Source organism: Lipomyces japonicus, assembly GCF_038497905.1.
Source record: "Lipomyces japonicus strain CBS 7319 unplaced genomic scaffold V1514scaffold_81, whole genome shotgun sequence".
Lineage (NCBI taxonomy): Eukaryota > Fungi > Ascomycota > Lipomycetes > Lipomycetales > Lipomycetaceae > Lipomyces > Lipomyces japonicus.
In genome coordinates, this window is record NW_027117893.1 from 11,989 (window position 1) to 32,014 (window position 20,026).

A 20,026-nucleotide genomic window follows, 5' to 3' on the forward strand; every position below is an offset into this window, starting at 1 on the left:
TTCGAAGAAAGACTTGCCGACATTTCACGTATGAATGAATGATGTTGAGAGAATATCTCAAGCACAATATAAAACCCGTGAAATGATTTTGCAAGGTTGGGAGAATTTGAACTTTATTTGTTACAGGAGAGATTTCATTCATATATGGGGGGCATGACCAATGAAAAATTTAACAGAAAAAAAAATAAATAAAGAAACGAAAAGAAATGAAAAGAAATGAAAAGAAATGAAAACAGCTATAAATGTTTCCAAACGTTATTAACTTATTATTATTATTTTTTATAATATTTTTATATTTTTAATACGAGTAAATAATATATTTGATGTCCAAATTTGGATAAACGCGACCGAATTGGGAGTTTGGAGGGGCAAGCAAAGAAATAAAAAAAAAAAATATATAACATATATATTATATATTATATATAAAATAAAATAAAATAAAACACCGATAACGCAGGGCATTGACAAAATATTTTTTAAATTTTCTTTCTTTTTCAGACAATCGAAGTTTATATATAATAATTCAGCCTAAATTTTTTTTTTGTTTATAAAAAAAAAAAAAATGAATTCCCGAAGTTCTCGGAGAAGATCAAACAAGCAAATACCGGTCAAAAAGAATACCAAAATCGATAAACGTGAAAAAGAAGCAAAGGAACTCGATGATCTGAAGAAAAGAGTCGCAGAATTTGTATGATTTAATCTTGTTACTATGCTTTTTATTTAGAATATAATTTAACAGCATATAGGACGGTTCGAAAGTTTCGACGTTTGATGAGCTGCCAATCTCGAGTCGCACTGCGTCCGGGCTTAAGTTGTCCCATTTCACTACAATGACTGACATTCAAAAGGCATCTATTCCTGTTGCTCTGAAAGGAAAAGATATTTTAGGTGCTGCAAAGACTGGTAGTGGCAAGACATTGGCGTTTTTAATTCCTGTAAGTTTAGTCTAAAGCTAGAGGTATTGCCAACTTCATTTATTAATTGATTATAGCTTTTAGAGACTCTGTACCGTAATCAATGGACACAATATGACGGTCTTGGTGCATTAGTTATCACGCCTACTCGTGAGCTTGCTATTCAGATTTTTGATGTGTTGCGGAAAATTGGTCGCGCCCATGCATTCTCAGCCGGTCTTGTCATTGGCGGCAAGGACGTTCAAACCGAGAGAGATCGGATCGCGAAGCTCAACATTTTGATTTGCACGCCCGGTCGTATTTTACAACATATGGATCAAGCAGCAAATTTTGAAATTAGTAATTTGAAAATTTTGGTGCTGGATGAAGCAGATCGCATTTTGGACATGGGTTTTAAAAAGACGTTGGATGCGATTGTTGAACACTTGCCAAAAGAGCGGCAAACACTGTTGTTTTCAGCTACGCAGACTAAATCAATTTCAGACCTTGCACGGCTCAGTCTGTCCGCTAAATCTTCTGAGTACATCTCTGCCCATGAAAAATCGGTTTCAGCCACGCCGGCCACACTACAGCAATACTACGTGGTAACTCCGCTTGCAGAAAAATTGGATGTGCTGTTTGGATTTCTAAAGACTCATTTGAAAGCCAAAATTTTGGTGTTTGTGTCATCATCCAAACAGGTCCGATTTATGTTTGAAACATTTAAAACTTTGCACCCGGGTATTCCTTTAATGCATTTACACGGAAAACAGAAACAGACTGCTAGAATAGAAGTCACTGAACGATTTAGTGAATCTAGATATGCGTGTATGTTTTGCACAGATATCGCAGCTCGTGGCCTTGATTTTCCTTCTGTCGATTGGGTTATTCAATTAGATGCTCCGGAGGATGCCGAAACTTACATTCATCGTGTTGGACGAACCGCGCGATTTGAATCCAATGGTAAGGCGTTGATCACGCTCACACCAACTGAGGAAGAAGGCATGCTCGCCAGATTGGAAACCAAGAAAGTACCAATTGAAAAGATTACAATCAAGGAGTCAAAGAAGAAAAGCATTAAACCTCAGTTACAAGCATTGTGCTTCAAAAGTCCCGAGATCAAATATCTTGGTCAAAAAGCATTTATTTCTTACTGCCGTTCAATTTTTGTTCAGAAAGATCGGTCGATTTTTAAATTTAATGAGTTACCTGCTGACGAATTTGCAGAGAGCTTGGGACTACCTGGTGCGCCTAAAATCAAATTTATGAACAGTCTGAAGGCAAAGCGGTTGAAGAATGCACCGCAGGCTCCAATAGATTCTGATTCTGAGAGCGAAGTTGATGAGCCCAAAGCGGAAGAGAATTCTGATGCGAAAGCAGTAAGAACAAAGTATGACAAGATGTTTGAAAGACAAAACCAGAGCGTATTATCTCAACATTATTTAAATATGATCAAAGAAGATGATGCTACACAGTCAAAAGAAGATGGCGATGACGAAGATTTTATATCTGTGAAGCGAAGAGATCATCAACTGCCAGACTCTGATGCTTCTGATAACGAAGGCGTGCCTCGTATTGATGAATCAATCCCAGTTTCAAAACGTCAAGCAAAGATGGCATTATCAAGAAAAGCTTCATTGAAATCAAAGGGAAATTCAACCAAGCTTATTTTTGACGACGAAGGTAAGCCACATGCCATTTATGAATTTGAAGACGAGGAGTCCTTCAAGCAGAAAGGAGAAGTTGAACAACAAAAGAAAGAGTACATTGAACGCGAAGGTGAAAGGATGCGTGATGTTGATGTTGTTGACAAGGAAATGGCTAAGGAAAGATTGAAGGAAAAACGAAGACGCCGAAAGGAAAGAGCTTTGGTTGAGAAAGATAGTGATGTTGAATCAGAAAATGAGGAGTTTGTTATTAATAATCCCGAAAAGCCTGTTGAAATTAATTTTGATGGAATAGACGTTGGTGGAAGCAGTGCTGATGAGGAGGATGAGCCAAAGCCTGCCAAGCGAGCTCGCAAATGGTTTGAAGATGACGAGGAGAGCGAGGAGAGTATAAGGAGAAAGAAAGTGAAGGAACAGCTGGTCGAGGTTGGAGAGCCAGAGACCTTGGAGGATCTGGAGGCTCTGTCTATGAAATTGCTGTCTACATCACGATAACTTGAGCTTTTTGTTGCATTATGAAAACTTGTAAAATTAACCTTTTTCCCCTTTAATTTATGTACACCACAATATTTCTAATATACAAACAATTATAATCAATACAATTGCATGAATGCAACGCAAACACGACATCATGTTAAAAACGCCGGCGCCAGTCTGCTATCTATTTGTACTGAGCTTGTATCAAATGCTTCTATATGCAGCTCAATAAGAACCCGTTTCCTCGAGCCGGCAAACCGTCTGTATTCTTCAGATACGCTTGCAAGATTCCAATTCTGTACTCGCCTAAGGCAACCGATAACGGTTCCTGTTCGATGACGTCCCATTCCACCGCATACTAATAATGGATAATTATTCTTATCCGCAATTATTTGCAAGGCTTCAATAATTGCATTTTCAGGGAGCTGATCCCAAGGGTTGGTAGTAGGTTTTGGCACCTTGTCAGATGACGTCGCATTGTCAAGAAATGGTTCGTCATTCTCAACGTCAACCCCGTTTTCAAGTCCAAGGTGAAACACGTGGATCTTGTAATTTCTGGCAAAATTGACAAACGCTTCTGGCGGATCCTCAATTTCGAGCCATATGATGGATTTCAATCCCAACCCAGCAGTGAATGGGAAATTTATCGGCGTTGGTTGACCGGATCGATACAAATCTTCCTCCACGGGACAAAAATTCAATGGCGGTACTAGCTTGCGAAATGGAGGATGTTCCAGTGCTGCCATTTCGGAGGCGGTGCTGCTGTTCGTTGGCGACGGTGAGTTCGAGTCAAAATCATCATCGTTGAGATCATCCGCCATTGTTCAATCAAATCCAAGCCGACGCACAAGATCTTGATAAAAGCTGAAGCTATTGCAAAACACAAAAAACGGGCAAGTCCGTCACTTCTCCTGTGATCTGACTTTGTTCAGTATGGCTGCTTTATTTTAATTGAAGTCCTTCATTGGTTTATTTAACCAAATCGCTGGAGTTTGTTTGGGTGCGAGTGTGGCGAGCAAGCAATGGAGACAGGGTAACGTTCGTCCATATATTCTTGTATCGTTTGCAAACTCAAGATTATTGCTTCAAATCCATTGAAACGAATACAAAATGGCAGATGATGGAAATTCTTCGTCAAATGGCCAGATTCCTTCACAGACGTAAGTATAATTTTTTTATTTTGGTTTGTTAGAACCCACAAATCTAAAGTGTTGAGTGCTAACAAATCTTCGTGGTAGTCTCTACATCAGAAATATAGACGAAGCCGTCAAAATTCCAATATTAAAAGAATCATTGGAAACAATTTTTTCTCGTTATGGCCAAATATTAGACGTTGTTGCACATCAGAATATTAAAATGCGCGGGCAAGCATTTGTTGTGTTTGATTCAGTTGAAAGCGCAGGGTCTGCCAAGGACGACGTTGATGGGTTTCCTTTGTTTGACAAGCCTATTGTTAGTCTGACTTTTGCTTGGATTTTCATTTGTTGTTTAATTATCTAACTTGTGGACTTTAGGTTATTCAGTATGCGAAAAGCAAAAGTGATGCTACGGTTCAAAAGGATGGAGAAGATGCTTTGGAGCATCACAAGAAATTAAGACTTGCTGAGAAAGGTAATGTAATAGCTGTTCTCTTCGATGGGTATGATTTGACATGGCGTCTAATGTTTTTAAAACAGAACGTCTCAAGGCTGAAGCCGAGGCCGCAGCCAAAAAACGGAAACGGCCGACAGGTGCACAGGCTTCGGGAAGGCCGGCAAAGAAAGGTGTTGTTCCGGACGAGAAGCTGCCACCAAACAAGATTTTGTTTTTGCAAAATTTGCCCGATTCGATTACCGCTCAACATCTTACCGAAATTTTCGAAAAATTTTCTGGATTTTATGAAGTCAGACTTGTTCCTGGTCGAAGCGGGATAGCGTTTGTTGAATATGAGGCAGACGAAAACGCGATCGTTGCGAAGGAAGGAACCGCAGATGTGAAGTTCGATAACAAGAAACCAAAAATTACATATGCGAGAAAATAAAGAACCGGTTTAGTTTATCATGTATTATAATTTGTATATTATTATTATTATTATTTTTTTTTAAATTAGTTGTAATCTTAAATCGATTTACCAAGAATAAAACGTAACCAATTACAATTACCTATATTGATCGACCACCACCTCTGAATACATTGCGGATAACAACAATCAATGAAAAACAAAACACGTGATTTTGATACCAATTAAAGAACTATACTCAAAATAAAAATGAAAATGAAAATGAAAATGAAAATGTTTAGAAAATAATGTCGTCATCCTTCTCAACCGTCAAATCGTCCGCCGCCTCAGATAATGCGCTCTCGCCATGACCGTGTTCAATCTCCAAAGCTTCTTTTGCAGCAAGTTCGGCAGCACGTTCGGCAGCAAGAGCTTGCGCATCTCGCTGTTTCTTGTCTTGTACTTTCTTCAATCTATAAAACTCTTCTCTTTCTAATTCGTCGAGCTCATTGTTGATATATTTAATCGTATTCTCTGTGCGGGGGATGATGACGTGTTCGATCGCATTCACACGACGGTTAGTTACCTTGATAACCTCATCAAGAATTACGAATGCAGTCTGCAATGATGCCAGCTCGATTAAGGTCTCCACGGCCTTGGAATAAACTTCCTTTGCCTTCTGAACCTGCTGACCACCTCGTCCCAACCCGGTCAACTTGAAGTCATTGTTCTCTTCGATATAGTATGCTTCAAACTGAGGCAGATAAACACCAGACACGTTTTCTTGCTTGGCCCGAACACGGAAACGGGCGTTCTTGGCCGATTCTTGAACTTGGTAGCCAATGCTGTCTCCAGTAGCATATGTCACCTCTGCAAGCGAGAATGCTGCAACTTGCATAACGCGGCCCATTTTTCGCTTTGCCTGTCATTCCCTGTTATTTCATTTTTTTTTTTTAAAAAAAAAAACTTTGTCTTTTTTAATAAGTACCTCGTCAATCCTTCTGGTAATGTCACGAAAGCGACCAGTCAGGGCTTCCGACTTGCGCTTTAACAAGCTGTGACCCGTAGTTGCTCCCTTAAGCTTAGTCTTCATCAACGTGAGAGTCATTCGAGTCGGAAATACCGCCTCTCTATTACAAAAAAAAAAAAAAAAAGGTTAGTTAAAGAAGTTTTGCAATTGTTAATTGAGAAGCGTCCGACTCTAGTAGCCGGTTTGGAATTAACTTGCACAAGAACTGCTTCTGACACCAATTATTTAATTCAATTAAAAACATACCTGTTAGCAGCTCCAGACATGGCTATAAAATTGTAATACTATGGATTTTAGTGTTATTTGAAGGTTGTAGATTCTATAGCTGGCTCCGGTAACGGGACGGGCAAAGTGATGGGACAAAGAAGCACCAGTAGGCAGATAGTATAACTGCATCAGCGTCGGTGCGGTTAGAGCCAGCGTGAAATATTGCGACTTTCTTTTGCCGACGTCGAAACCCGCCAAAATGAAAGATAAAAATTGCCATTTTTACAATGCCCTCAGCAAGCAGTACAAATTCGAGAAAGCTTGATTTATATTTGATTTCAAATGGAGATATCCCGTACGAACAGGACATAATTCGAAATCAACGTCAATTAGCACCATGGCTGCGATATTTGGATCACAAGGAGAACGCGCCAATTCACGAACGAGTTTTCGTGTTTGAACGGGCCGTCAGAGATTTGCCTAGGTCGTACAAGTTATGGAAAGCATACTTGGCAGTTCGTACGAAACATCTTGAAGGGATTAATTCTGCAAAGTATGATGAGGAATTTTTAAAGGTTAACGCTCTGTTTGAAAGCGCGCTGATCTATCTAAACAAGGTATTTTTGAATTCTATAACAGCATATTGTTCACTTGCTAACTTGAAATTAAGATGCCCAGGATATGGATAGAGTATCTTCAGTTTTTGCTCAGGCAATGCAGAGTGACAGATACTCGAAGAACGTTTGACCGTGCACTTCGAGCACTTCCCATCACTCAGCATGACCGCATATGGACACTGTACCTAGAATTTGCCAAATCAGTTAAAGGTCCCACTGCTGCTCGTGTTTATAAAAGATACCTTCAATTTAGGCCTCAAGATCGAGAAGATTATGTTGACCTGCTGGTCTCTCTTGATTATTATGCAGAAGCAGCGAAGGAGTACGTAAATTTACTCAACACCAAGGACTTTGTATCAAAAAATGGAAGGAGTCAATTTCAGATTTGGACAGAAATGACGGATCTGTTGGTTCATCACGCAAGAGAGATTCGATCGTATTTTAGATATAAAGGTGGTAATGAAAAATCAATAGATACGGAGAAAATTATCAGGTCTGGCATTGAACGATTTTCAGATCAAAAGGGAAAACTTTGGGTCAATCTTGCAATGTACAAGATTGCGATTAGTGATTTTGAAGGAGCACGGGACGTGTTTGAAGAAGGAATCACGTCGGCCATGACCATCCGGGATTTCACACTCATTTTTGACAGCTACGCCGAATTTGAGGAATCAGTAATTTCAAATCTAATGGAAGAAGCTGCAGAGAGAGGTGATGATGCGGATGAGGAGAAAGATGCTGAACTTGATCTAAGAATGATGAGATTTGAACAGCTTATGGACAGAAGACCATTTTTAGTTAACGACGTGTTATTGCGTCAAAATCCTCACAACGTTGTTGAATGGGAGAAGCGGGTTGGGCTTTGGGGCAAGAATGTGGATCAAGTGGTTCAGACATATACCGATGCGATTGCTACAATTAATCCCAAAAAGACGGTAGCAGGAACGTTCTATAAGCTATGGACAAATTTCGCAAAGCTGTACGAAAAGAGTAATGATTTACGACAAGCTCGAATAATTTTTGAACGTGGCATTAAGGTGCCATTCAAGTCAGCAAATGAATTGGCTGATTTGTATATTGAATGGGCAGAAATGGAACTTCGGAATGAGAATTTTGAGAGGGCTGTGGAGATAGTCAGTAAAGCAGTGCAAGGACCAAAACGGTCCACGGTTGACTTTTTCGATGAAAGCCTAAACGCACAGCAACGTCTTCATAAGAGCATGAAGCTATGGTCATTCTATGTTGATTTGGAGGAGAGCGTTGGTACGATCGACGAAACGCGACAGATCTACGATCGAATACTAGAATTAAAAATTGCCACGCCGCTGACGATTGTTAACTATGCAAATTTTCTGGAAGAGAATAAATATTTTGAGGAGTCGTTCAAGGTATATGAGAGAGGAGTTGAGCAATTCACGTACCCGGTGGCGTTTGAGTTGTGGAATTTGTATCTCACCAAGGCATTGAAGCGTAACTTGAGAATCGATCGATTGAGAGACTTGTTTGAGCAAGCAGTCGAACATTGTCCTCCTGAATTTGCAAAGCCTTTGTACCTTCTTTACGGAGAGTTGGAAGAGAGCCGAGGGTTGATCAAGAATGCGATGCAGATATACGACCGGGCCACACGTGCGGTTTCAGATAAAGACCGAGGCGAGATGTTTAAGTTTTTGGTGAAGAAGACGGTGACGAACTATGGCTTGGCAGCCACGAGATCGATCTATGAGCGGGCAATTGATGCTCTTCCGGACAGCAGCGCTCGCCAGCTGTGCGTGGATTTTGCTGAGATGGAGCGTAAGTTGGGAGAGATTGATCGTGCCAGGGGGGTATTTATTCATGGAAGCCAATTTGCGGATCCAAGACTGCATCCGAAATATTGGGAGCAATGGCAAGAGTTTGAAGTTCTTCATGGCAATGAAGACACGTTCAAAGAAATGCTCCGAGTGAAACGATCGGTGCAGGCGCAATACAATACGGACGTGAACTTTATTGCAGCACAGGCCGTGAGCGAAAAGAACAAGCCAAAGGCGTTTACGTTAGCAGAGGACCAACGACGGCCAGAACAGCAGGAAGAGCAGGAAGAGCAGGAAGAGCAGGAAGAGCAGGAAGAGCAAAGTGGCAAAGTAAAAGAGAGTGAAGAGGGCAAAGAGAACCGGACTACAGAAAATGATGATTATGACAATGATTTTTTTGTTGCCGAGCAGGATTAATATGAATTTTGTCTTGACTATAAAATATATGTAATTAATGGTTGGCGCAAAAGTACAAATTTAGCTCGATGACGACATAATTGGGTAATAGTATAAATACTCCGCTGCGTTCCGGCCGTTTCGAATCGTTTCATCACACTCAATTAACCTAGTAAGCAAACCATGTCTTTCCTCAAGAACCTTGTCAACAACGAATCAAAGGAAGGTGACCAGGTCTCATCTGCTTTCGGTGGTCTCGGTGCCACTCTCGAATCCGCCGTTTCATCTGGCATTGAGAGCAGCAGCAACGCCGCGTCGGCTGCTTCCGAAACTGCTCAATCTGCTGGTTCGGCTGCTGCTGACGGTGCTCAACAGGCTGCGTCCGGTACCAAAAATTATGTCGAGCAGGGAATCGAGTTTGTCGAACAGAAAACTGGTGTTGCGGCAAACCAGGCCAGAGATAGCAAGATTGCCTCGTTTGTGTCGGAACAGATTGACAACAGATTCGGTAACAATAAATAAACAAATATTTATGCTATGAGGCGACCATTCCATGACTGCTGTTGTCTTATCATGGTGTTAGAATCGCATGGACGTGTACCAGAACTATATACTTGTTGATTTTTTAAAACTCATGAAAGGTTGTACGGCATGGACTTGAATTACGTGTAAACAAAGAATTAGATTTTTGTTAAAGAATAATTACATATATATATAATCTGTATTTTAACAGGTACAGGAAACTAAATCAATCACCCTTGCCTTATTTTGTTCTTATGTGCTTCAACGGGCCTTTGCTGTGTAAGAAATTAGACGCGTATTGCTACATATTCATGTTAGTTTCTTCCTGCATTGTAAATTATGTCAAATCAATCAATATACCTTAACCCTGAAATCCCTCTTGTGTGGCTCTTGAACATAAAAATCCCATCCCTGGTTGGTGGCAAACCGAACTGCGTCGTCCTTCGATTTAAACTTGACCTCCGTAGCTTGCATGTAGTCACCGCTGCTTTGCCAGCCGATCAGATCATTCTCCCACCGGTTTGATTTCTGGTCAATGTCCCAATCCAATCTCCATGGCTTCGTCTCTGTTTGAAGGGAAAAAAAAAATTTAGTTTAAATTATGTGTGAATCTCTGAAAGTCTAAACTAACCGTGAGTGCCGCTCTGCATGGCAGTCTTTGCTCTTTGATAGATTCGCACGATCCGCTTGGTTGAGAGTTCCTCCGGAGCGCCACTGATGATATCAAACCGCTTCAATGGAGCTTCAGCGGCCGAAACAGGTTCGACCGTCTCGGACTCTGCCGGCCGAGATGGAATCGATGAGTTGCAACGGATAAACGCGCGAGCTGAAGACTGAGTGATAGCCACACGTCCGAGCGTGCAACTAGGAACTGCCCTTGAGAGAGCGATTACTGTGTATCGGTTGGCCATTGCTTGTTTTGTTTTTATCGAATTTCGATTCACGGTGGTCAGAACGGTGGCCGATTTATTAACGTTTGGAATTCGACCGTGTGGTTGGCTGATTGATCTTCCGCACGTTTCAAGCACTTATGCATTAGCTGCACAAACGGTGTTGGACTTGCGCCGGTCCGTTCGCCCCGACAAACAAAATCATAAAATCCAATCTTGGTTTCTCGCACAGATTTTCGTCCCAAAAACACAACGTCGTTTAGTTGCAATGTCTTTCATCGTCAAGCGTGGTCTCTCGACCCTTATTCCTCCCAAGATTGCCTCTGCCCAGGTGGGTCTTTTTTTTTGTTCGGTTGTTTGCATTGCATCGCAGGGTGAATTATACGAACAGCTTCCGAATCCAGCCGTGGCTTTGATTTATCCCTTGCCTGGTGTCTTACATGCTTGATACAGTCAAATCGGTTTACTGACGTGTTTATTTTTTGGTTTCCACTATAGAACCTTGGTGCTGCCCCAGGTGCCAAGCGATTGGCTAACGTCGTCGACTTTTACAAGGCCCTTCCCCGCGGCAGTGCTCCTGAGGTCAAGCCCTCCGGATTGTTTGCGTAAGTCATTACTAGCTTGGTAGAAATCAATTAGTCGGGTGCTAACCGATCTGTGCAGAAGATACAGAGCCAGATACTTTGATGGCAAGAACGCTTCTGGTGCCCCATTGGTATGTGTTTTGAATTGGTTGACCATGCTATTAAAAGATTCTAACAACGTCCCAGGTCCACCTCATCGGCGCCCTCTTCCTGGTATGATTTGCAACGAGTAATTAATTATTTTGGTCCTTACTAATCGTGCTGTTTTCAAATTAGATCGGCTACACTCTCGACTACCAGTTCCACTGTATGTTTCATTCTTATTTTTTAAAACAACGTTGACGTGCTAATAAATTCTACAGTGAAGCACCATAAGGGTAGTGAGGGCGAGCACCACTAAGTGCATTGCCACAGCTAATTAGATGGAATGATTGTACTTGCAAGAACGCACATGTCGTCGTGCTTGTGTTTGTAAACATTTTTTTTTTGAGTATAATTAATAGAGTATCTACCATGTTAACTAAGCACCTGATCATTTTTTTCCATGACCATTGAGCTCGGTCATATGTCGATTTTTTGTTGGATTTTATGTCTACTGATTCTCAAACCCATTCATCCGTAGCCCTGATTTTGACTGCCCATGCCTATTTTTTTTCTTTGAATAACTTCATTGTTTCTAACTTGTTCATTATTTCTGAAAAGATAAATAATAATTTTAATAATAACAATAATAACAAAACATCCAGTAATTGTGTATTATTTCCTGCATTCAAACTAGTTGATATCTATTATATAAAAAAAGTTGAACGCACTTCGCGTGCAATGCCAGAAGATCCAATTAATCGACCCCACTTGCCAACACTTTTTTTTTTTTTAATTTCAAAACAAAAAACGTAACCAGAATTCATAGTACAACTGGTGGCTTAATTACTTCACAAAAAACTGCCGCCAATCGTGAATTTCTGGGTTAAGTAAATCTCAGCCTAGGGCTCAAACGTAACCTACAATTATTGGCTTGCAAAGGCTTTTTGCATCCCGCGAGCAAGCTTAGATTTTTCACCTCGAGGCTGTTCACATCTCAGAAATTCTAGCAGCCCACAGTTGGTTCATTATTAGATAAGGGAGATTATTTTTTTCTTTTTTATCTGTTTTATTTTATTTTATTTTTTTTTGCTTCTGGTAAGTCCACCCTAGTTGGTTGCAGATCTGCCAAAGTCCAAAAATTCAAATCGCATTTTTAAAGCCTGGCAGTTTGAACCCCCCCCCCCCCCCCCCCAGTTTTTACATTGCAACATGGCATTTGCTATAAATTGCTCAATCTTCTAACGGTTTATCGCTTGGTGATAGGATTATGGAAGCCAATGATTCCTCGAAGTCCCAGAATGAACCACAAGCACAAGTGTCTCATGAAAGCACAGTTTCTTCGGTCTCTTCCAATGACAAACTAGCTCATCCCGAGTCCGCCTCAGTAACCGAATCGGTGGTTACGGTCAATAAATCTACTTTGGACAGTTCTAATATAGCAGTGGATAATTTGAACGCCACCGCCAGTGTTTCATCTCGACCATCAACAACTGGCACGACACCTGATCCAATCGACCAATACAATCAGGATTTAGACAACGAAGCTCTAACTGATAGGTCTGAACAACTTGATCAAAAAATTGAGACTGGTCTTTCAAGCACAACGTCGCCAGCGATCGAAGACCAAGCTGGAGATGCGAACTCTTCGACAACACAATCTAACGCCGACGCTCCAAAAGCTGCAACTGCAAAAAAATCTTTTAAATCTCAGTCGTTGAATAGCATTTTTAGGAAATTGCAAGCTACTTTAACTCCAAAGACTCAAGCTGAAACGGGCATGTACACTTTATATCAAATCGAGAAAGCCGGAAAAAAAAAAAGAAAAGTAAACTAACTATTTTGCTAGTATCCACAACAACACATCAAGTTACATCTTCAAGCTTAGCTGCGGCAAAACTGCGAATGACGCCAAAGTTGTCAACACAGTCAGGATCGTATAGTTTGGCACCACTTCGAAGAGACTTATCAATATCTCCACGACCTGGAAGTACAGGATTGAGATCGAGCAATGGTTCGGGCACGAAACAGTCAGGATCTGCTTGGAAAAGTCTACAAGCAGAACCATCGAAGCCTTCGCAGGGTATGTGTAACTTCAACTGGTTTAATTTGATACTTCAATTGATGTTAATATTGTAACAATCGCTGCAGCTACAACTACAAATACCAATTCCACAACCGGATCAATATCTTCTCCCTCCACAACCGCAACGAAGAATATTGTAGTCACTCAACCATCCAAAAGACACATGAGCGAAGATGAACTTAGAAAGTTAGGTATTCATTTGACTGAAAGTATAGCCGTCCACAAAGATTCGGAATGGGATGATGTGAGTTTATAAATTAAAGGCTGAAAAATTTTAGTTTTACTTTTTTTTTTTTTTTGGTTATTAATCACGTTCTTCTTTATTAGGATGACGATGATGATGATGCGAATTGGGCTGAAACATTGGAGTTTGGCGATGGCACCAAAGTCCTCTTATCACAAAGTGAGCCAAAATCGGATGAACCCAAAACAGATAGCAAGGCACCCGATTCGATAAGTACCGCGCTTCCACAATCCTTAACTAAATCATCGCCATGGGCAACTGTACCTCGCGTGCAACCAACTTCACTACAATCCGTTCTTTCTGGGGAAGATAATCGTGAATCGAGAGGCAGGGATCAAATTAGGCCTGGACATCACGATGCGCAACATTCATTTTTTAGAGAGGATGAACAACTACGCTCTCATTCGATCACTGAGAACTCTCGTTATGGTCCGCAGGATGTTAGAAACCAGGCGCCAATTGTTGTGCCCAGAGATCGCGGCTCGGAAGACTTTGATAGGTCTTACGGTTCGCGCCCTAATGGTCGCGGAGAACTATTTAACGATCGTTCTGGTTTGATGGAGCCAGCTCGGCGGAAATCGTTCACGTCTAGGCGGCCACTACCGCAGATAGGTTCTTCTGGATTTCCGTCTCGATCTGATCGTCCGCCATCAATTGAGCGCGGGGCTGGACGAAGAGGGTCTTCCAGTATTGCCAGTGCCGATCGACGACGTCTTTCCACAACGTCACGGCCATCGGTTGATGATGATTTCCACCGAAGACCAGGCTCTCCAGTACTTTCTTCTGAAGGCGGCGCGCTTGCTTTGCATGACGAAAAAGAATCTCCGGTATTGTCTCATGCTCATCTGCCTGGCACGCATGCAGAGGAACCTGTTCGACCTGCATATATTACTGCTCAGCAGCAAGGTGTTATGAAAAAGTCATTAGAAGCTGCTCGCAAACGAAAGGAATTAGAACAGAAAAAAGAACAAGAAAGGCTGGAGGCGGCCAAAAGACGTGCCGATGAGCTTGGTAAGAAAAAACTGCTTCAAAAGGCTGAGCCGGTCGGGGACGAACAAACAACAGCATCATCTCCAGAGACAGAACATGCTTCAGTTGAAAACAAGCCCTCATCGACGACGTCTTCTGTCACTAACGATGTGCGAGGTCGGTTTGAACGACAGAGGAAAGAATCCATAGCTTCGTCTGATGGTGCTGAAGGAATTGATGCTAGTGTTACAGCTGCGATCGAATTTTTAATTTCTGATCCGTCTGCCAGTCACTCGCCTCCGATTAGCCGGGCGAATATTTCTAAGCATGCGCAGCCAGGCTCATCTTGGGATCAACGACATCCAAACAATCGTTCGTTGCCTGCTTGGGGACGCAATAGTCTTCATGAAAACTCTCGGCCGTCTCACTTTAGAAATTTAGTTAATGGCGGGGACAATGTATGGGGACCTATTGGCAGCAAGAGTAGATACCCTGCGATTGACGGGGCTGGAAATGGAACTGTTGAACCTAGGCCTTTTATTTCAGAATCTAATGATTCTACGACACCTTCTTCAAATTGGCAGTCTCATAGCTTAGCAAGGCATTCGCATGATCGCTTATCGGAAAACTGGAGGAGACCAATCGCTTCGCCCACGACAGGAGCCGATCAATCAAACGCAACATCCACGTCAACGACGACGAAAAAATCGCTTCAGGCACCAGTTGGAACGCCGCTGTCATCACCTGATAAATCTCGAAAGCTATCGATTGATGGGCCTTCTTCGCCTATTCAAAGACCACAATACAATGAAGAGACATTGTCTTCAACAATTCCACCATCTAAGGCCACAGCAGCTGCTACATCCCCAGGTGTTGCAGGAGGTTCTTCATCTTCTTCGCGACCCTTTTCAAGATTTTTCCCTTCAACAAGCACCAATACGGCCGCCAGCTTCGGCCCAGTCTCAGGCTCTGCCGCAATAGAAAACTCGTTCATAAACAATGAAGGGTACAACGGGTTTTTGAATCGATATGCTGACCAAGATCCTGGAGAATACGTGTACTTGTCGCAGTCCGCACACAGTTTGTCGGACGATTCCGGAAATTTGACTCCTAAAGTGCATTTGCCTAACATTACGGTCAACCTTCCACGGTCAAGTCATCATCATGATTTACGTTCTGATTATAATTCGAAACAGAATCTGGAGACTGCAGGGAAGATTCAATACTCACCGCGACAATTCGGTACTACGACATTTGCAGATGCGGCGAGTATGAACATGCCTTCTATTGGTGCAATAGAAGCAGTGCAATCAAGGATTGCCATGACGTTAGGATCACATGCTGACACTGGGAGCATTTTTGGAGGCAAGCCGAATGCCGACAAGGTATCTTTGTCGACTAAGGAGCAAGCTGTACGGAAACCCATCACGATTTTACAAAGTTTAAAACATTCACCTGTCACGGTTGAACCATATGAAAATTTTGGTTTGCCAGAACATTCTTCGTATCCAGTTAAGCTGGCAAAATATCCAGATTCGTTTGTGGTATTCGAAAACATAGTTGTTTCACAAAGAACGTGCCGGCCAGTTATTAATTTTGCTTACTACATCCATCCTTCAGTTTCTTCTGCAGATCCGGCATCGAATCCGTTTTTGCCAAGTCGAAGAGATAGTGTGATTACTTTATCTGGATACAGAATTTTGTTGCCTGGACAGGAACAGCATATTTTAATTCCGGTTAAAAAAACTAGTAGTTCCGGCGCGACAGAATTGAGGAAGTTTCATGGAACTTACAGAGGGCGGTCTCACAGAGGAGATTATGGATCAAGAAAATCTAGTCGAAAACAATAGATTTGGACTAGCAAGGAACAAGAAACAATAACAGTAACAACACCAAATCATTCATGAAAAACATCGTGAGATTGGAGTTTAAAATTAGCGAAATAGTTTATTTCAGCCAATATTTTATTTATTGACGAAAAAGGGCAAGGATCAAAGTATTTATTAACTACGTTGTCAATGTTAAATACTTTTTGTGATTAATTATTACTTTTTATTATGCGGTTTTTTTTTAAAAAAAAACTTGGTTGGTTAAAACGTCCTAGTATACGTATATAGTTGGCTAGTAGAAAAAGTTAATGTTATGAGTACTGACTCGGACAATTTTATTGACATGCTTTGGTATATAGTTTTAAAAATATAACTTATTCAAAGAAAAAGACAAGATGTGCTCTGTTGACACATCCAACGTTGCAAATAATCTGGAAAAAGTGGTTGTAAGCGGCTCATGCCATGACGTACTTTTATAGTTGATTATTCACAGTAAATGTGTGTGTTTTTTTTTTTTTTTTTTTTACCCAAGAAATTAAAGATAGTACATACAGTGTTGTGTGAGATCAGAGACAAGATAGCTTGCTACTTTTTGCCTCGAGTACGTTGCAGCCCGCATAGAGAAATAATATACCTGCAGGCGGTTGCAACATTTTCTATCTGTTCTTTGCATCAAAAAAAAAAAAGAAAAAAAAATTCCTGTAGAAAATAACTATTGCGATTGAGTTTCAACTATTAGTTTGCATTCGTCGATGTTTGCAACAAACTTGCTATTAAATAAAAAAAAAAATCAGAACAAAATTCAATGACAAAAAAGCCAAGAGTAACGAAGCCGCGAAGCTTCTTCATTGAAAACGAGCAGGACACAAGAAAGAAGGTAAGCACGTTTACGTGATTCCAATTGAACCAATTGATTGTTTACAAAAATTTCAAAATATGTTACTAAACAATGATGTGTGCTTAGGCTCAAACAGCAATCATGAATGCGCTTTCGGCTACCATCGAGACTGACAATGATCTCAAGCAATTACAAGAATTATCCAGGCAAATTGAAGCTGAACTTTTCACGGCTTGCAATGGACTTGTTAGCACGGAATACAAATCTGCAATTCGTGCCAGGTTTGTCAGCCTGAAAAATAAAAACAATGACTTGCGTGACAAAATATTATCGGGTCAGGTCTCGCCGGCCAGGTTTGCAAGAATGACTTCTGAAGAAATGGCCACGAAGGAACGCAACGTGGCAAACCAAGAATTAAAAATGCAAGCTTTACAAAATTCGATAATTAAGCCAACATTACCGGAAACAATTTTGGAAATTAAAAAGAAAGATTCACGAGAACGGGAGAAATGGGGAATGTCCAGTAGTGCTGCTGCGATTGATGATTTTAATTATTCATCAATCGATAGAGATGACGACAGCGAAAAATAATAACGTGGTTTGATCAATTTTTTCTCTTTTTTCTCTTTTTTTTTTTTTTTTTTAGTTTTGTGCCCTTCTTATATTGCTTGTATTGATATGATAATAGGAGTTTGGGAGGTTTGTGTTTTTAATTGGCAGGTTAGTTATATACCAAAGGTATTTCATTTTTCATGATCCTTTTGTTCATTAGTTCAAGTTTTCCAAGGCTGGTAGTATGGAGTAAATATAACAGTATTTTTTGTATTATTTGGCTCTTTCCAATGGGTTCTCAAAAAATTCCAGTTCAAGTAAGCCATTGTCGGAGGAAAACGTGACTTTGCCGTTTTGGGTAAATTTGTTTTTTTTTCGCCCCCTTCACTTTGGGTTTAGGTAATTGGTGCGCAGGTTTTTCAATTTGTCAGCGGCGATAAGCAAATTTCATTTAATGATGTATAATCGATTTTATTCCAATTCCCGTACAAAGAATCAAACATAGCCCAAGTCTATAATAACCGTTTACAAGAAATTCTAAAATTACACGTTTTGTGGTTTTATTATTGTTTCAGGTGGTTCAAATAAGCAAAGCGAAATTTTTGCCACTCATCATGGCAACAACAACAACGGTCATGACTACGACGGCAAGCGCAAGTTACACGGCTGGCACGATCAGCACGCTTGCTGCTCCGGCACCGGAACATTGTCCTGGGACGGAATCAGAAAATGCAGGACTTGCAGATGCTTGTGCTGGGTGCCCTAATCAACAAATATGTGCGACCGCTCCGAAGGGACCAGATCCAGATTTGCCAGCCATTCATGCACGAATGTCTGGCGTCCAGCATAAACTATTAGTATTATCGGGAAAAGGTGGGGTGGGCAAGTCCACGTTCACGTCGATGCTTGGGTGGGCGTTTGCAAGAGATTTGGACAGAGAAGTTGGGGTTATGGATTTGGATATATGCGGGCCTTCAATGCCAACAATGATGGGCGCGCAGGGCGAGCAAATTCACATGTCAAACTCGGGATGGAGTCCTGTATATGTGGCAGATAACTTGGGCATGATGAGTGTCGGGTTCATGTTACCTAACCAAGATGATGCGGTTATTTGGAGAGGTGCCAAGAAATCAGGATTGATTAAACAATTTTTAAAGGACGTTGACTGGGGCAATTTGGATTTTTTGGTTATCGACACGCCACCGGGAACGAGTGACGAACATTTGAGCGTGAATCAATACTTGAAAGATACCGGTGTGGACGGTGCCGTGATTGTCACGACGCCACAAGAAGTTGCATTGCTTGATGTCCGAAAGGAAATTGATTTTTGCAAAAAAGCAGGAATTAATATTATTGGATTGGTAGAAAACATGTCTGGATTTGTTTGTCCTAATTGTAAAGGCGAATCATTTATTTTTGCACCCACGACAGGTGGTGGCAGGGCACTTGCAGCCGACATGAACATTCCATTTTTAGGTTCCGTGCCATTGGATCCACGCATCGGTCGGTCTTGTGATTTTGGTGAAAGTTTTTTGGATCAGTACCCAGAATCGCCAACGTCGAAAGCTATATTACGAATTATTCGTCAGGTGCGTGCTTCCATTAATGAGCCAATGGATGATGATGACGAAGTATTAGATGAAAATTAAAATATGAGAAAAACTGATATATATATATATGTATATAGAAAAAAAAAGTTTGGTTGGGATTGGAGCATTCAATTAGCATTTATGTAAAACGGATATGTATTTTTTGTTTTTTTTTTTTCTTTTTGCTTTTTATACTCTTGTAAATATATATATTCTCACGAGAACACGATACGTGAGCGCATAATTCAGGCTGTTCACTGCTACCGTTTTGCAATGGATTTATTTGTATTGAAATAGTAAGCCGTGGGCTTGTAACGTTTAAGATTGCAAGATTTACATTTCCTTGAGCAATCCATCAGATATATTTTGTATTAAACATTACACGTCCCAACTCCAAAACCGTTGGAATCAGATGCTCAAAGATATGCAAAATAGAACACTTGAATACCGAAATAAAACCGTATTTGCTTATCACTGTCATCCATCATCCATAAACACTACAATTTTTTTTTTTAATAATACATTTTATTTAACAAACAACTTAACCTTCAGAATATTTCACTAAACACCATCAACAACGCCACACCATTCAACGGTCAACATTAAGATAAAAAAAAAATGCAGGACTTCTCTTTCGGGGGGAATCCCGCGGGGGAACAAAGAGAATAATGATGAAGAAAAAAAAAATAAAAAAAAAATAAAACAGAAACAGAAACAGAAACACAAATTGATAAGGTATATAAAAAAATGAATAACAATATAGGTATTTTTCAAGTTGGCTGACGAA

The 20,026-nt window shown here is 40.8% G+C and overlaps 10 protein-coding genes across 10 annotated transcripts; 7 read left to right on the forward strand and 3 right to left on the reverse strand.

Annotated features, from left to right (window-relative positions):
- Nucleotides 1-368: 368 nt before the first annotated feature.
- Nucleotides 369-3,159, forward strand: V1514DRAFT_338704 (P-loop containing nucleoside triphosphate hydrolase protein). The gene is made up of 3 exons (XM_066928872.1): nt 369-688; nt 747-935; nt 992-3,159. Exons 1-3 carry the CDS (start codon nt 563-565, stop codon nt 3,053-3,055), a joined length of 2,379 nt encoding a protein of 792 aa, XP_066780755.1. The 5' UTR covers nt 369-562; the 3' UTR covers nt 3,056-3,159.
- V1514DRAFT_370157 (protein-tyrosine phosphatase) lies at nt 2,981-3,998 on the reverse strand. The gene has a single exon (XM_066929976.1). It carries the CDS (start codon nt 3,856-3,858, stop codon nt 3,190-3,192), a length of 669 nt encoding a protein of 222 aa, XP_066780756.1. The 5' UTR covers nt 3,859-3,998; the 3' UTR covers nt 2,981-3,189.
- Nucleotides 3,999-4,120: 122 nt separating this feature from the next.
- On the forward strand, nt 4,121-5,162 carry V1514DRAFT_354881 (uncharacterized protein). The gene is made up of 4 exons (XM_066929613.1): nt 4,121-4,197; nt 4,276-4,489; nt 4,552-4,648; nt 4,714-5,162. Exons 1-4 carry the CDS (start codon nt 4,148-4,150, stop codon nt 5,055-5,057), a joined length of 705 nt encoding a protein of 234 aa, XP_066780757.1. The 5' UTR covers nt 4,121-4,147; the 3' UTR covers nt 5,058-5,162.
- V1514DRAFT_370159 (ATP synthase subunit D-domain-containing protein) lies at nt 5,074-6,385 on the reverse strand. The gene is made up of 3 exons (XM_066929977.1): nt 6,292-6,385; nt 6,004-6,145; nt 5,074-5,937 (listed from the first exon to the last, which is right to left on the reverse strand). The coding sequence occupies exons 1-3, from the start codon at nt 6,309-6,311 to the stop codon at nt 5,314-5,316; spliced, it is 786 nt and encodes a 261-aa protein (XP_066780758.1). The 5' UTR covers nt 6,312-6,385; the 3' UTR covers nt 5,074-5,313.
- Nucleotides 6,386-6,513: 128 nt separating this feature from the next.
- V1514DRAFT_354883 (uncharacterized protein) lies at nt 6,514-9,216 on the forward strand. The gene is made up of 2 exons (XM_066929614.1): nt 6,514-6,869; nt 6,923-9,216. The coding sequence occupies exons 1-2, from the start codon at nt 6,540-6,542 to the stop codon at nt 9,074-9,076; spliced, it is 2,484 nt and encodes an 827-aa protein (XP_066780759.1). The 5' UTR covers nt 6,514-6,539; the 3' UTR covers nt 9,077-9,216.
- Nucleotides 9,217-9,717: 501 nt separating this feature from the next.
- V1514DRAFT_354885 (ETC complex I subunit conserved region-domain-containing protein) lies at nt 9,718-10,535 on the reverse strand. Its single transcript, XM_066929615.1, has 3 exons — nt 10,209-10,535; nt 9,938-10,143; nt 9,718-9,878 (listed from the first exon to the last, which is right to left on the reverse strand). Exons 1-3 carry the CDS (start codon nt 10,486-10,488, stop codon nt 9,819-9,821), a joined length of 546 nt encoding a protein of 181 aa, XP_066780760.1. The 5' UTR covers nt 10,489-10,535; the 3' UTR covers nt 9,718-9,818.
- Nucleotides 10,536-10,688: 153 nt separating this feature from the next.
- Nucleotides 10,689-11,567, forward strand: V1514DRAFT_338718 (mitochondrial F1-F0 ATP synthase subunit F of fungi-domain-containing protein). Its single transcript, XM_066928873.1, has 6 exons — nt 10,689-10,798; nt 10,966-11,072; nt 11,131-11,182; nt 11,238-11,264; nt 11,328-11,358; nt 11,414-11,567. Exons 1-6 carry the CDS (start codon nt 10,736-10,738, stop codon nt 11,449-11,451), a joined length of 318 nt encoding a protein of 105 aa, XP_066780761.1. The 5' UTR covers nt 10,689-10,735; the 3' UTR covers nt 11,452-11,567.
- Nucleotides 11,568-11,913: 346 nt separating this feature from the next.
- Nucleotides 11,914-16,615, forward strand: V1514DRAFT_338726 (uncharacterized protein). Its single transcript, XM_066928874.1, has 5 exons — nt 11,914-12,230; nt 12,399-12,910; nt 12,982-13,215; nt 13,284-13,462; nt 13,546-16,615. Exons 2-5 carry the CDS (start codon nt 12,403-12,405, stop codon nt 16,279-16,281), a joined length of 3,657 nt encoding a protein of 1,218 aa, XP_066780762.1. The 5' UTR covers nt 11,914-12,230; nt 12,399-12,402; the 3' UTR covers nt 16,282-16,615.
- A 145-nt stretch (nt 16,616-16,760) lies between these two features.
- On the forward strand, nt 16,761-17,962 carry V1514DRAFT_338728 (transcription factor S-II, central domain-containing protein). The gene has a single exon (XM_066928875.1). The coding sequence runs from the start codon at nt 17,240-17,242 to the stop codon at nt 17,687-17,689; it is 450 nt and encodes a 149-aa protein (XP_066780763.1). The 5' UTR covers nt 16,761-17,239; the 3' UTR covers nt 17,690-17,962.
- A 146-nt stretch (nt 17,963-18,108) lies between these two features.
- Nucleotides 18,109-19,517, forward strand: V1514DRAFT_338729 (P-loop containing nucleoside triphosphate hydrolase protein). Its single transcript, XM_066928876.1, has one exon. It carries the CDS (start codon nt 18,265-18,267, stop codon nt 19,297-19,299), a length of 1,035 nt encoding a protein of 344 aa, XP_066780764.1. The 5' UTR covers nt 18,109-18,264; the 3' UTR covers nt 19,300-19,517.
- The last annotated feature ends 509 nt before the right edge of the window (nt 19,518-20,026 follow it).

Coding starts and splice junctions, on each gene's coding strand:
- V1514DRAFT_338728 (XM_066928875.1), top strand. CDS start 17,240: ATGAATGCGCTTTCGGCTACCATCGAGACTGACAATGATCTCAAGCAA.
- V1514DRAFT_354881 (XM_066929613.1), top strand. CDS start 4,148: ATGGCAGATGATGGAAATTCTTCGTCAAATGGCCAGATTCCTTCACAG. Junction 4,198..4,275: donor GGCCAGATTCCTTCACAGAC/GTAAGTATAATT, acceptor TCTTCGTGGTAG/TCTCTACATCAGAAATATAG. Junction 4,649..4,713: donor ATTAAGACTTGCTGAGAAAG/GTAATGTAATAG, acceptor TTTTTAAAACAG/AACGTCTCAAGGCTGAAGCC.
- V1514DRAFT_354883 (XM_066929614.1), top strand. CDS start 6,540: ATGCCCTCAGCAAGCAGTACAAATTCGAGAAAGCTTGATTTATATTTG. Junction 6,870..6,922: donor CGCTGATCTATCTAAACAAG/GTATTTTTGAAT, acceptor CTTGAAATTAAG/ATGCCCAGGATATGGATAGA.
- V1514DRAFT_354885 (XM_066929615.1), bottom strand. CDS start 10,488: ATGGCCAACCGATACACAGTAATCGCTCTCTCAAGGGCAGTTCCTAGT. Junction 10,144..10,208: donor CATGCAGAGCGGCACTCACG/GTTAGTTTAGAC, acceptor CCCTTCAAACAG/AGACGAAGCCATGGAGATTG. Junction 9,879..9,937: donor AGAGGGATTTCAGGGTTAAG/GTATATTGATTG, acceptor ATGAATATGTAG/CAATACGCGTCTAATTTCTT.
- V1514DRAFT_338729 (XM_066928876.1), top strand. CDS start 18,265: ATGGCAACAACAACAACGGTCATGACTACGACGGCAAGCGCAAGTTAC.
- V1514DRAFT_370159 (XM_066929977.1), bottom strand. CDS start 6,311: ATGTCTGGAGCTGCTAACAG. Junction 6,146..6,291: donor ATGTCTGGAGCTGCTAACAG/GTATGTTTTTAA, acceptor TTTTTGTAATAG/AGAGGCGGTATTTCCGACTC. Junction 5,938..6,003: donor TTACCAGAAGGATTGACGAG/GTACTTATTAAA, acceptor AGGGAATGACAG/GCAAAGCGAAAAATGGGCCG.
- V1514DRAFT_338726 (XM_066928874.1), top strand. CDS start 12,403: ATGGAAGCCAATGATTCCTCGAAGTCCCAGAATGAACCACAAGCACAA. Junction 12,911..12,981: donor AAAGACTCAAGCTGAAACGG/GCATGTACACTT, acceptor CTATTTTGCTAG/TATCCACAACAACACATCAA. Junction 13,463..13,545: donor AAGATTCGGAATGGGATGAT/GTGAGTTTATAA, acceptor CTTCTTTATTAG/GATGACGATGATGATGATGC.
- V1514DRAFT_338718 (XM_066928873.1), top strand. CDS start 10,736: ATGTCTTTCATCGTCAAGCGTGGTCTCTCGACCCTTATTCCTCCCAAG. Junction 11,265..11,327: donor TCATCGGCGCCCTCTTCCTG/GTATGATTTGCA, acceptor TTTTCAAATTAG/ATCGGCTACACTCTCGACTA. Junction 11,359..11,413: donor TCTCGACTACCAGTTCCACT/GTATGTTTCATT, acceptor TAAATTCTACAG/TGAAGCACCATAAGGGTAGT.
- V1514DRAFT_338704 (XM_066928872.1), top strand. CDS start 563: ATGAATTCCCGAAGTTCTCGGAGAAGATCAAACAAGCAAATACCGGTC. Junction 689..746: donor AGAAAAGAGTCGCAGAATTT/GTATGATTTAAT, acceptor AACAGCATATAG/GACGGTTCGAAAGTTTCGAC. Junction 936..991: donor CATTGGCGTTTTTAATTCCT/GTAAGTTTAGTC, acceptor AATTGATTATAG/CTTTTAGAGACTCTGTACCG.
- V1514DRAFT_370157 (XM_066929976.1), bottom strand. CDS start 3,858: ATGGCGGATGATCTCAACGATGATGATTTTGACTCGAACTCACCGTCG.